This window comes from Silurus meridionalis, chromosome 13, assembly GCF_014805685.1.
Source record: "Silurus meridionalis isolate SWU-2019-XX chromosome 13, ASM1480568v1, whole genome shotgun sequence".
Lineage (NCBI taxonomy): Eukaryota > Metazoa > Chordata > Actinopteri > Siluriformes > Siluridae > Silurus > Silurus meridionalis.
This window is the reverse complement of record NC_060896.1, coordinates 8672402-8686267: the sequence shown is the minus strand read 5'-3', so window position 1 is coordinate 8686267 and position 13866 is coordinate 8672402. Positions and strand designations below refer to the sequence as shown.

At 36.5% G+C, this 13866-nt stretch overlaps 1 protein-coding gene across 4 annotated transcripts in view; it reads left to right on the top strand.

Annotated features, from left to right (window-relative positions):
* Window positions 1-13866, top strand: part of tbxas1 (thromboxane A synthase 1 (platelet)) — a 65739-nt gene extending 51873 nt beyond the window's left edge. For all 4 annotated transcript variants that reach the window (XM_046864409.1, XM_046864406.1, XM_046864410.1 and 1 more), the window contains 4 exons: window positions 9038-9126; window positions 9282-9419; window positions 13038-13200; window positions 13344-13866. In XM_046864409.1, coding sequence (XP_046720365.1) covers window positions 9038-9126; window positions 9282-9419; window positions 13038-13200; window positions 13344-13436 — 483 coding nt within the window. In that variant the 3' untranslated portion in view covers window positions 13437-13866. The remainder of the gene's footprint in view (window positions 1-9037; window positions 9127-9281; window positions 9420-13037; window positions 13201-13343) is intronic.

Sequence of the window (13866 nt, the reverse complement as noted above, 5' to 3'; positions counted from 1 at the left end):
TCCACCGTACATGCACCATTCTAAAGTCCAGACAATCGCTCTGTGTCTTCTCGTGTCCTTGTGGTTTTCCCCAAGGATCTCTGGTTTCTTCCCACTTTCCAAAAACATTCACATAGTGCACAAGAGTGAATGAAAGTGTTATTTTGTGTGTGAATGGCATTGCATCAAGGGTGTATGCTTGCCTTGCACCCAGTTTCCATGATTTGCTCTGGATACAACATGACCCTGACTGGTATAAGACAGACAGACATATATAGATGAACATGACGATATGTTTGTACAAACAAATAACGAAAGGCTGTGTCTGTAAGTCTCTTTAGAAAAGGCCCTTGTTATACAAAAGTATAATATTTTAATGTCAGTTGTTTAAAAGCATCGTAAAATCTTTTTGCATGGATTTTGTCTGAGTTGCTAATGGGAATTGCCTTTCTGAACTGCTAATTTGCTGTGTAGTTACAGCTTATTTCATGTTCTTGCTGCTCAGTAATGGAATTTCTCTTTTATTGCTATTCTTGTCAATATTGGTCTATAATATAATACCTAGCAATTGTGTTATGTAGCATTATGTCTAATCATTGTTGCGAAATCGTTCAAATGAGTGCTCTATTCAGTCACTAAAACATAAATCATACAGCTACATAAACTATAATCATCACTTAAACACAGCATATACTTAATTGTCAGTTATTTGAATCTACAATAGATGTCCAGCTGTTTGCTTTGTACTGGGTTTTTATAAACTGTTGATTTCACTATTGAAATAAACTATGCTCAGTGGTGGTCCAGTGGTCCTTCCTATACAGCGATGGATTGGATAAAAGAGGCATGACAAAATTATGCATGGACTCCTGCCAGTATTTGAAAACCTTCACAGTGGCCTTTGTACAAATAGTACCTGTATACATGTGTAGTGAATGTAATGTCTGTCTGGATATACTGTAGCTAATGCTTCATCTGTCCATACATTTTGTAATGTATACCTAGCTTTGGACTTTGTGTAATAATGTGATCAGTAAACACACCTGCTGTTTAAAAAAACTTGTTCAGTGTCACTGTTGCACTGAGGATGATCCACTATCCTAAAAATTTCAGCACTTTTCTTATGATTGCATATTTCTATTGATGGACAAGTAGTTTTGTACCTTAAAACCTTATAAATTATTTATATGGCAAATGTACAATAAACTGGCATTCAGTATATTACATATGTTAATGAACCGCTACTGTATGTTCAAAAGCACATATCTGAATCCCACTGTAAGGGTTTTTACTTTATGTAAGGTTTTGCATTGTGTTCATCCGTGAACTTTTTCGAAAATATTCTTTCTTCTTGTTTCTTGAGTCACAGACTAGTGCACTAAGCTCCTGGCAGTCTGACCCTAGATCTCATTGTGTAAGTCAATCTTGAGTCATAGAGATAAAAAGAAAGTTTTCTCTCGGGCATATGCTTTAGCTTTCCTCTTACGATGTTGATATGGCAGGACCTTAAATACGATTCCCTTGTATGTTGTTTGGTGATTTTTACTTTGCCTATTTAAGTTTACTCAGCAGTACTAATGGATTGGAGCAGATGGAGTCATCAAAATGCTTCTGCCACAGTGGAAGGCCCCATGAAAATGCTGTGGCCCTGAGGGAGAGGGCAGTCCTGTAACTTAAACATCCATAAACATGTGCTCTGTAATTTATCCTTGCCTTCCTGACTGATGGTTCCTGAATGTCAACAGCTGTCAGACGTCAGCCATTGTTAACCCCCCACTATACGCCTTTTGCTCTCTCCTGGGGGAGTATATAAATTAGCCTATTTACTGCTGCTGTCTCAAGGGTGGCCGCTGTATATGTCTCTGAAATGTGCCATATTATTATAGACCTGTCCCCACCTTTTTGTTGTGTTTTTTTCAGGGGAGGTCGATCACCATGGTTCCAGAGCCCCAATATAAAAAAAAATGTCAGTTAAATGGGTTTCTTGCAAAATGCAAAACCTTGTAAATAATGTCTACTGGAATTTAATGACAACTTTACTATGAGTGGAAATGTCTGATATGAACAAATAAATATAAATAAATAAATAAATAAATAAATAAATAAATATATATATATATATATATATATATATATATATATATATATATATATATATATATATATATATATATATATATATATATATAGTTTTGAAAGAGGCATTGATCTTATCCTCCCTGGTGGATGGCTGTCTTGCAGTATGAGAGATCTTAATAGTGGAAGGGAATTGCCAATATGGTGATCTGCCAATTTGGATGAAAATGGGGGTAATTATCCATGAGGAATTTCAATCAAAATATGGTACGCTCTGAAGTTCAAGAACATATGTGGTCGATCACAGATTCAGCCTGCTTGGTTATTTAACAAGGTAATATTTTTGTCAAATTGCATAAACCAGGGGTCATGAACTTGTGGACTGTGGTCCAAATGCAGACCCAGTAAAGTATTTCTGCAGATTGAATGATGCACTTGAAAAATAGTATAGTAAAATTGGTCCAAATGAAAAAAGGAACTGGCTGTAGTTTAGGCTACAGTTTTCTAAACATGGCAGCTTCTGTATTTACTTAATTTATCTCATTTTACTTTAATCTATACTTTATGTAATATCATGCCACATTTCATAGACATTTGTAGATTTCTTTTTATTTCATTTATGCTTTCTGGTCTGATTAATGTGTGGTTAAGAGAAAAGAACCAAAACCGACCAAAACCGAATGTGTAAAGATGACTGGACTAAGAAAAATGTGTTCATTCTCCAATCCAAAAATAAAAAGTTCAGAAGGTTTAAACCAGGTGTCTCATTTGTTCGGAACAGAGTGCTTGTGTATAGTATAGCATTAAATGGCAATTCTCATTACCTTTCATTTATGTTATTTGCTTATCCAAATGTTTAAAAGCTGCGAAATGTATATTTTTGAGCTTTACAACATTAATCGAATATCTCTGGTATATTCTGTCACAGGAAAGTACAGTTCTGTTATGCATGTTGTGTATCGCAGCTCTGTAATGTTTGTTAACTGAATGTAAGCAGTTTTATTAGAAGTCTGGCAAATGTTAGTTGCCCTGACTGTAATAACCATTTTCATAGTGCTCACCAGCAGTATGTTATTATCATCATGGCGAAACCTGCATACTTGCTTTGACTACGGGGAGCCTTATGACCTGTCATTTGAATTTCCATTACAGCTCTATTCTCAGGCACATCAAACTAAATTGAATAAAAGGTGCTCGCAGTAGTAGTAAGTGCTAAACGCAGAGCCAGTGCTGGCTGCTTTAATGGCTCTATCCCTGACTCACAGAGGGGCCGCGAACGCCGTAATGAGACTCAGACACATTGGAGGAGTTGGAGCTGGCCAAAGCTCTACACAGGACTACAGAGAGCAGGGTGATTTCCGGAAGGATAACAGTAGATAGAGGCTTGAGATGGTGAGGAGCATGGGAATTGGATTGAGAAGAGATCGTCTTCAACCACCCCCTGAGTTCATCAATTTGAATATAAACCACTTTGAATCATCTCTAAGCATGCAACTAAAATAAACCAGCGCAGACCATCCAATGCAGCCTTTTTCTGTACAAAAACCCATCTCTTTTATAGGTCTGACTTACTGATTCCTTGTGTTGTGAAAAAAAAATGTGTTATATTTATGACCATCCCAGGTGTTTATGTTATTTTTTGCTGTACCCTCTGGTGTTCTGGAAAGCATCATAAGCTGTTTGATTTTAAAGCACTGTTTGCAATGCAGCCACTTTCTGGCAGGTGAACAGTGTGTGTGTGTGTGTGTGTGTGTGTGTGTGTGTGTGTGTGTGTGTGTTTTGTGAGTGTGTGTATGTGTGTGTGTGTTCCTCAATGTGATTGAAACTGTAATTTTCGCTTCTGCAGCAATGCCCTAGGTCTAGTCCATGATTTCTGACTTTAATAAGATAAAACCTTATTAGAAGATAGAGTAATCCTTACCTAGAGATCTTCTAATTAGATTGCTGAACTCAGAAGTTGAAAAAGAATTATAGATGTGCTTTATTGATCTAACTGCATAATGCTTGCAACCCGATGTATCTCAGTCGTTTCTTCTTTCCTTATCACACTGATATACAGGATAGATCAAACGCTGTCGAAATGTCTTTATAACGGTGCTGCTGAATTCTCAATTTCAATTAGTCAAAAAGTGTTGATTCATTTTCTACAACACCAGCATGGACAAGTATTTGGGAGTTTGAAGTGTCAGCAGTTTGTCACATTCAGAGGTAAAGCTTTAACTTTAAGGTTTTCAGAACAGAGGGATTTGTGGCTTCTCTTCAACATAAAAAGGGCTTTGCTTCAAAAGCGAGAGAAAGAGGGAGAGAGAGAGAGAGAATGGCTGGTAAAGGAACGACTGTTTATAGCTGCTATAATGAAAGTGACAAGAGGAACTTGTTTTGTGGATGTTACTGCAACAGATAAAAAGTGTCTGTTTACTCCCAGTGAACTGGAATCATTGGCAAATTGCTGCTGTTGCACACCTTGAGGGTTAAAACACTTTGGAATGTGCACCGCATACCTTGATCTTTATTTTCCTATAAAAGTGCAACCGATCATGTTTTATTCCTTACTTTACATATACAGTCATGAACCATGCAGTGCATCACCAGTTTCTGTATGTGGTTTAAGTTCTGATCTCAGGTTGAATCTGTTTTTTTGTTATATTCTTTAGCAGTAACTTCTGTCCTCATCTATTAAAATTGTTGGCTTTTTCTATTTTTCATCTTCTTCAAATGAGTAAGCATAAGTTCTATTTCGTTTGCAATTCAAACAAAACCAAAAAAAATTTTTTTTTTTTTTTTTTTTTTGCTATGGGATTTTAATTAGCAATTTTTAATTATGTTGCTGTTTTTCATTGTTTCGGTCCTGGTCTGGCTTGAGCACTGTCCATCGTTGTATCAGTCGCACAGCTAGCTGTCAGTCTTTCGACTAGTGCTGTCTCTCGTTGATAAGGATACAGCCAAAGACGGTCATAAACATTCCAATTAAACTTGCTAATTAGTAATTTGCCCATGGAAAGACAGTAGACTAATGAGAGCTAAGGGCATGGGTTCAAGTGTTAAGGTGTCTGACCTCGAAGGTACTGATATATTTCTCGAGTTTCTTTGATTGCATTGCTATGAAATGAAACAACGTACGTTGTTTACATACAACATATGAAACCACTTATTTCACAATGGAACTGCATTACAGTATTTATTGCTCTCTTTCTGCACACTTTTTTTTAAATAACTGGCTGTTTGCCTAGCCGGCTAACCGGAGATGGCACACGTTTCTCATGCTGACTTTCTCTCAAGTATTTTTTTCTCAATTTAGAAAGCGAGAGAAAGCCTTGTTGCTTTTTTTGTGCACTTAGAAAACAACACACATTGACACTGACTGCATTTGTGCTTTAACAGCACCCTTGAGGCTTGTCTTGTTTGTGCACATATGCCTCCATTACTATCAATAACCATAAATAACAGTTACTATGGAAACCCTATGGTATGTAGGTGATCAGAAAGGGCACCTGCTGGCAGCTTGGCACTCGCTGCTCTGTTTTCAATAACACTTAAGGGTCTGCATTTAAATGTGCTAATACAGTATAAATATGCATGCGTGGCTAATGACGGAACAGTGAATGGAGGTTTGATGTCAAATACACTTTAGCCATCCAATCTGACAGAAAAGTCAAGGTTGCTCACACTCACACAGATACAGAATGAGGAGGTTACACCTGCAAAAAAAATCAAGGTGTAACTGGATGTTTGTCTGTTGTCCCTAATGGGCCATGATGTGAATGAATGGCTAGGCATAAATAAGAAAGGCAGGCAGATGTGAGAAGGCAGGCTGCTGATAAGGGCCTCTGCTTTAAGCCCAGCTTATACCTCACACACACACAGGCAGAATGAATTTCATTTGCTGAAAGGAGCCTGACATTATTAATATCAAGGGGCTCAGAAATATGCAAAGAAAATGAGCTATTTTTGCTGGCTCCCTCTTTGAACATAGCAAAGCCTCTCATTTTTCCCCTCTAGCAATATGTTTGAAGGCAATATGCATAAGCTTTTTTAGCTCGCCATGTTTTTGTTAAGGTTTTGTGCTACACTGTAAAGCCTTTTGTCCCACTGATTGTATGTTGGGCTTTATAAAAGGGACCACACAGCAAAATTACAAATGTAAATGTGCTTCTTTTTTTTTTTCATGAAATTGTATTACTGTATTGTTTAAGGATACCGAAAAGCACCGTTTGTACCCATGCTTACTCTTAAACCAAAATATGTAGGCCTTGTAAACATTTTATTGCTTAGTAGAAATCTTTTTATATCCTAGATCCCACTCCTACAGGGCTTTTTGGTCACATAAAGAGAGGAATCAGGTAAATCCTCATGAGCTGCAGGACTACAGAAATTATGATATCAGTCCCTAGTTTGCACGACTGCATCAATATCTGTTTATATATGTACAGTAACAGGACATGTGTATATGCCTGTGAAGGGCTGGTTAAAAAAATAATAATACAGCTATGAATAGACAAACTTGTATAACTTTGTCAAGCCCTGGTCCTGTAGTGCCTTACGGTTCAGTGGTGTGCAGCCTCCAGCCTCACTGGATCCTCCATTAGCAGCTTAGTGCCAGTTCACAAACTTCTGTTATTCTGTGGTAGCTTCACTCCAGGCAGGGATGTAAATCCAAACAAAGCCTGGCTCATTTATTAGACTGGAAATATTTTATCTTTACCTTGTGCTTTGGGTGCAGCCAGCTGTCTTTCTCTCTGTTTTATGTTTAGCTTTGTGTTGAGCCTGTCTGGACATCAGTGCATGCCCAGTGTCAGTTTATTAGGAACATCTGTACATCTGCTTATTCGCGCAATTATCCAGCCAATCATGTGGCACAAAATTATGCTGATACAGGTCACACAAGCTTCACTTCATGCTCAGATCAAACATTTGATCTCAGTGATTATAACCATGGTGTGGTTGTTGGTGCCAGACGAGGCTGGTTTGATTATTTTTAAAAGAGCTGATCTCTAGAAATGTCTTGTTGATGACAGAGATCAGAGGCGAATGTTTCAAAAGGAAGTGTTGACTTAAATAACCACTTTACAATCCAGGTGAGCAGAAGAGCATCGCATAATTCACCATGAACAAACTTTAAGGCGAATGGGCTTCTATGGCAGAAGGCCATATTGAGTTTCACTCCTGTCAGACATGAACAAGAATCGGAGGCCACAATGGGCACAGGCTCACTGACACCAGAGTGTTGATGTCTAAAAAGTTGTCACCTGCTCTTTCCTTTAATTTGTCTCAGTCTTGGCAGCACAGTGGCACCACTTGCATTGTAGTTGTCTCACAGCTCTGCGGCCCTGATTTCAATCCTGAGCTCAGTATACGGCCTGTGTGGATTTTCACATGTTCTCCCCGTGTCTGCATGGGTCTGCTCCAGAAAACGTCCCAATGGATTTCCTGAATTTTGAATACTGAATGTGTATGTAAATATGTGTGTGCATGATGCCATGCAATGGACTGGCATCATATGCAGGGTTTATTTCTTGTGTCAAGTGTTAGCTGTGGGAGCTGTCAATTATTTGGAACCAGAAAGTATAAGAAACTGTCCAACACTGAAAACTTCTTATATGCAAATAGAAAGCGGTTAAGGGTCCTCATGTGTTTCAGTTCAAAATATCACTAATTGTATGTATTATCTAAGTATAGTATATACGATCTAGTTATCATAGCATTTACCAACAGTGTATTTATGTGTGTAAGAGAGGAAGATTAAACGAGAGAGAGTGGCAGATATGAGGCATATGGCATATGAGGATATAAAGATTGATATCTGGTGCACCTACGCACATTGGCAAAGTTATGCAGTATACTTTATTCACATTATCACATTCCTTCGTTATGAATGCAAGAATGTGATCATCCCTTAGGCTCTATTCAAGCAGAAAGAGAGTAATGCATAACTCATATTTTTATCTTAATTTTATCTTATCTTTTATCTATTCAAGCAGAAAGAGAGTAATGCATAACTCATATTTTTATCTTAATGTCCCTCTCTCAAAGGACTTTAAGACTTCTTTGATGAATGTAGCAGATTTAAGGATGAATTGTGGATGACACTGTAAGTGACTTTATTGGTGACAGCATTCATATTGGATCATATTCTCATTCCAAGCATTCATATTATCTCTCTTACTTTTGTTCCATATTTTCCCAGTGTGCCTTAGAGTGATTGTCTTATTGAAAGGCAGATCTTTCACAGTGCACGTCTTTTTCCTCCCTGGCTTTCTACCTAACCTTTCGTTAAGGACATGTCACTTTGGTCTGGAATAGTGCAGCTGCCAACAAGAAGTGACAGTCCAGCCAGGCAACGAGGGCGTCTGTAGGGTGCGTGTAATGTGTGTGTGTGTGTGTGTGTGTGTGTGTGTGTGTGTGTGTGTGTGTGTGTGTGTGGCATAGAAGCCTCCCTCACCCTGCCTGGTCTTTTGGCCCTCCGGCTTCTGATTTCAGTGAGAAAGCAGAGTGATTTCAGGCAGCCGAGTCATTTATTATAGCCACACATTGTCTGGCAGGCAGTGACAAAGGAAAGAAGAGGCTAGAGGTGTTTATAGACAGTGCATGACCCAATATTCGCTAATTTTTGCCCTCAGTGATCATTCTTACTTCTCTATGTAGTGCTACATATATGTATAAAAGACACTAAAACAGAATAGATTTGAATTCATGATTTATCAAATGCATTTTACCACATGTATAAAATGGTTTAGTATATAAATATTAAGATTGGTTTAAAAATATATATTATTTAGTGAGACTTTATGCCAGTTGGATGTTAAATTACATTAAATTAGGTTTTTTTTTTTTTTTTACTGCTTTGAATTATGCTACACGGTTGCCCCCTGCTGGATATTTGTTAGAACTACACTATGAATAACAAAGGGAAAAGCTTTTCATTAGAATGTAAATGCATGCATTTCTGATCAATTTCCTTTTTTCTCCCCATTGTTTCTTGTAGGACTCAGTAAATTACACAAATATTCAGGAGCTGAAGTATGTAGACATGGTGCTGTGTGAGACTCTGAGACTGTATCCACCTGCATTCAGGTAGGACAATTCTATACAGTACATTAGCTTGTCCAATTATTTGTTTACAGAAGTAGCTACATTTGATTTGAATGTGATAAATATTTTTTTATTTATTCAACAATTTATTAAAGTGGTACATTTGTGTGCAAAAAGTCTCTTTTATTGTATTGTAGATATGCACGCACTGTTGAGCAGGACTGTGTGGTGAATGGACAGTTACTGCCTAAAGGAGCAACAATCGAGATCCCAGCAGCTTTTCTGCATACTGACCCAGACTACTGGCAGGACCCCGAGAAATTCATACCAGAAAGGTACAAGGTTTTCAATTCATTTACAAATATCAACCGGGATATAGTCATATCCACAGAACCTGACATTTATTACCCTGTATGTTAAAACCTGTAATTTTTTAAGTAATCTCTGGAAAATAAGCAGATTACTACACTAAAAAAATAAACATAATATGATCCTCATTTGTTAATTTTTCTTCAGAATCAGCTTTTCATAATTTGAGAATAAAGTGTGTCTTGGAGTGTATGCCAGTCCATCACAGGGCAAAATGCACACACGTAGTCACACTTATTTACATTTTACAATTTAGGATAAAAAAAATGCACCAATTTGCATGTTTTTTGTAAGGTGGGAGAAAACCGGAGAACCCTGAGAAAATCCCCACAGACAGAGAAAATGTAAAAACTCCAGGCAGACAGCTAAAAATTGAACTAGGTCACCTTGTGAGGCAGCAACAACACTGCACTGTGCAATACACTGAACAGTAAAATAATACAGTCCATCCATCTTTGGGCACAGGCCCCCTCTCTTTATAAACTTTCTGTTTCCCCCCTTTTCTCTACCTGCTACTCCCTCAGCTCAGAGCCTTTCGCCCTTTTTATTCTCAAAAGAACGAGTCTTTTTTACTCCGCTTTATGACCTTAGGCTCCTGCTGTCTAACAAGTCCCCACTCACTACAGAACTCAATTATTCAGCTTGTTAATCTTTCTCTCTCAGTGGCATCTCAAGATGGCTAGGTGGCTAAAAGGGTCATTTGGCTCCTCTGAAAACACATAAGGCCCTTAGACAATTTGGACAACACTTTCTGTGGTAAACTTACAGAAAGGAGGCATTTTGAGAATCTATTTTTGACTGAAGAAAATATTTATATGATATCTATTACCATTGTGAACTTAATAATACATAATAATTCCATTTGAACAACATATATAATTATAATTGCATATCAACATGTATTCACCTGATCCGTGTATAAAAATAGTAATCAGCATTGCAATAAATTCAGTGATGGTAAATATATAACATATTTGCTGAAACAAAAATCTCATAATAATGTAAGTATAAAATATATAATTTTATTTGTTATTTATACAGTAACTAAATGGTGAGCTATAGTCAGTTTTTGAGCTGATGCGTTTAAGATATGGAAAAACAGGCAGATCTGCAGACCTGAGCATTCTTATTTATATTTGGCAGCATTGTATACTGTATGTCAAACATGTACAGTCATTGTTTTGGCTTTTTTTGACCTGGCTTTGACCATGGCAAAATAGTTATGACCAAATGACTGGGCCAGCAGTGGTGATTACCTACTGACGGTGGTCCATAGAGAGACAAACCATGAACCTAGTGACATATTAAGCCTCCACGGTTCTTAAATGTATGAGGGCAACATCGGCTCCTCAATGTGTGAGGGCAACAAAGGCCTTTTCATCTGGTCTGAACCCACCAGAAGGACTACTATGGCATCATTTACATTAGATTTAAATGATGGTTACAGGAAGCACCCTGCTGTGTATAGGGCTGATTTAACCAGAGAATTATCATAGCCCATGCTGACTCCTGTCCCCTGTTAGACCAATCCTGGTGCATTGGAAGTCAGATGGTTTCTCACACAGCATGCATATTTCAACAATGGATTGAAGAACATGATGAAGAGTTCAAAGTGTTGCCCTGGCCTTCATGTTTCCCAGATTTGAATCTAATCATGCATCCAATCAAGCACTTTTAATGGTCTTGAAATAATCCATGCTGCTATAAATTGGAGTTGTTTTGGTGGCATGCAGAGGTCCGACATATAAGTGTGAAAGTCGGGTGACCAAAATCATTTGGCCATAAAGTGTATTAATAGCTTAAGTAAATAACAGATTGTATTTGGCCTTTTCAGTATGGAGTAAAAACACTCCCAATTTGTTCAACATAGAAAAGTACTCAGTCACCATATCGTGGAAAGTAGTGCCTCAGTAGTTAAGGCTTTGTGATCAGTAACCCGAAGAAATAATTTAATACAAAAAAATAAAATAAATTAAATAAATATCATGACTATGAATCAGTCAAGGTATTTTATAAATGCACTTTTCTTCAAGTAAAGAATCTGTTATAGGAAGCATTACAGTAAATTATTTATTTGACTCATTTTAATCTCTTAAAGTGATCATTTCTGCCAAGAAAGCAAATAGACTTTTCTAGGAACTACAGGAGTCACTTATTTCTTCCAGAGGTGCACATGAACCCCAGCATTCATCACTATCATTACTATGAATTAAAGATGAATAAATATAAAAATACAAAATACATTTATTTAATGTTTAGTAAAGAGTTACATTTTAAATGTACAATTGAAAAGTCAAATGTTTAATAAATGATTGAATGTTAAATAAGTGACTTAATGTATATTTCATTTTTAATAAAAAAAAGTAATCTTAAATCAAATTGATGTGTTTGATCACATTTTAAACATTTAGAAAAAGATGATAAATGTTTGGTTACATAAATGATGAAATGTGCAGTGCCTGTCAAAACGTTTATATTATTAACATGTAGTTTAAATGTAGGTTAAATGTAGTTTAAATGAAAAATAAAAGGAATACTGAACCAAAATGGCTGCCGTTCCATACTTCAACAACATGCAGTTCCATTTGGACTGTGACTAATTGGAACCAACTTCACCATGCAACAGGACAAAAGCATACTTTCTAGTCCTGTAAGCGTTATTTAGAGAGCTGGAGTGTTATCTATCATGAAATGGCCTTCCCAGTCACCACACTTAATCCTATTGAACTGCTCTGCGATAAACTGTATCACAAGGTCAGAAAGAAATATACAACTAAAGAACACCTTTGGCAAGTTTTACAAGAGGCATAGCAAAGTGTTTAAGATGAATGTCCGGAGAAACGTACTGTCTGCATGCCAAAAGTGTGTAGCTCTAAAAACTATGACAGACTAGGTGACTTCTAAAGGTAGTGTAGAAGATTAAACTTGTACTAAAATTATTATCTAAATTATTATTATCATCTATATTATTACTATATTATCTTATTATTTATCTATAACAAATTTATTATGATAAAAATACTATAAATAAAACTTAAATAAAATGCACAAAAAATAAAATTTATACTCAAAATAAAACGCAATAAAAAAATTAAACTTATAAACAAAAAATGCTAATTGTAACGTTAAGTTATACTTAAGTTAACTCTATAATAAAAGATAAATATACAACAGTCTGATTAATTTTGTTTTTGTTTCTGGAGTCGGGCTCTAACAGGAAAAGAGAAAAATAAAAATAAAGGTGATCTTGTGCTTATTTAAATAGTTATAAATGTCTTAAAATATTCTGATCCCTTTTTAAAACAACTGAGACGGAGATGTGTGTGTGTGTGTGTGTGTGTGTGTGTGTGTGTGTGTGTGTGTGTGTGTGTGTGTGTGTGTGTGGGCTGTTTCATGAGAAAACTGTACAAAAGGTTCTGCCCCAGTAATGACTGTGGCACTTTATGTTTTTGCACTAAAACCTGATAAACTTTGTGTTTTTTTGACTGAAATGCTGTGTATTATGTAATATGTAACCTGCTGTCACTCTAAATTGAATTAAAGTGTAATGTCTGCAAGCTGTTAATATTTCCTTACTGTTTCAGGTTTACCCCTGAAGCCAAGGCCAGTCGACACCCTTTCGTGTACATGCCATTCGGAGCCGGGCCTCGCAGCTGTGTGGGCATGAGACTCGCTCAGCTAGAGATTAGAATTGCACTGGTCAACATCTTCAAAATGTTTAATGTGGTGGCATGTAAGGACACTGAGGTGTGTTTATTTCACAGTTATACCATAGTATTACTATAGAGGCATTGTGTTAAACCATAACCTACATACAGAATCAGATTTCTAAAAACATTCTTTGTTGCTGAGTAAATCTTTTGACATGGCATTTTTTTTGTGTCTTACAGGTTCCTCTGGCATTGAAGTCAACTACCACACTTGGACCCAAAAATGGCATTTATGTCAAAATTACCAAGAGAGAGAATGTTAATGATGCATAAGAAATAGGGATTGGAGAAAAGTTTATTTACAAATATTTGTACAATAACGTAAATAAATCATGTAATCTGATGTTTCTATTCTCATGTTTTGATAAGAATCAGAAATTGCTTATTAGACAAAATTGTCTTATTCTCGCATTAATACCAAGGAAAAACAGAAGGAATAAAAGGTGTGGTTCATCAGATTAATGCTTTTTGTGAAATTTCTTATGTCTTATTATTTTTACCACCAGAAGGTGGTGTTGTATCACAAGCCATCCTTATGTCTGGAGTGTAGTTGTTTCAGCAGTTGCTATGTATTGGCATTGTTATAAAAATGACTATATGTGTATTTCTGTTTATGATTTTCTGTTTATCATTGTCTCATATCACAAGTTTTGACTGGTTAGAAGTTTACTTGAGGAATAATAAATGAAGGATTTTTAAGTAA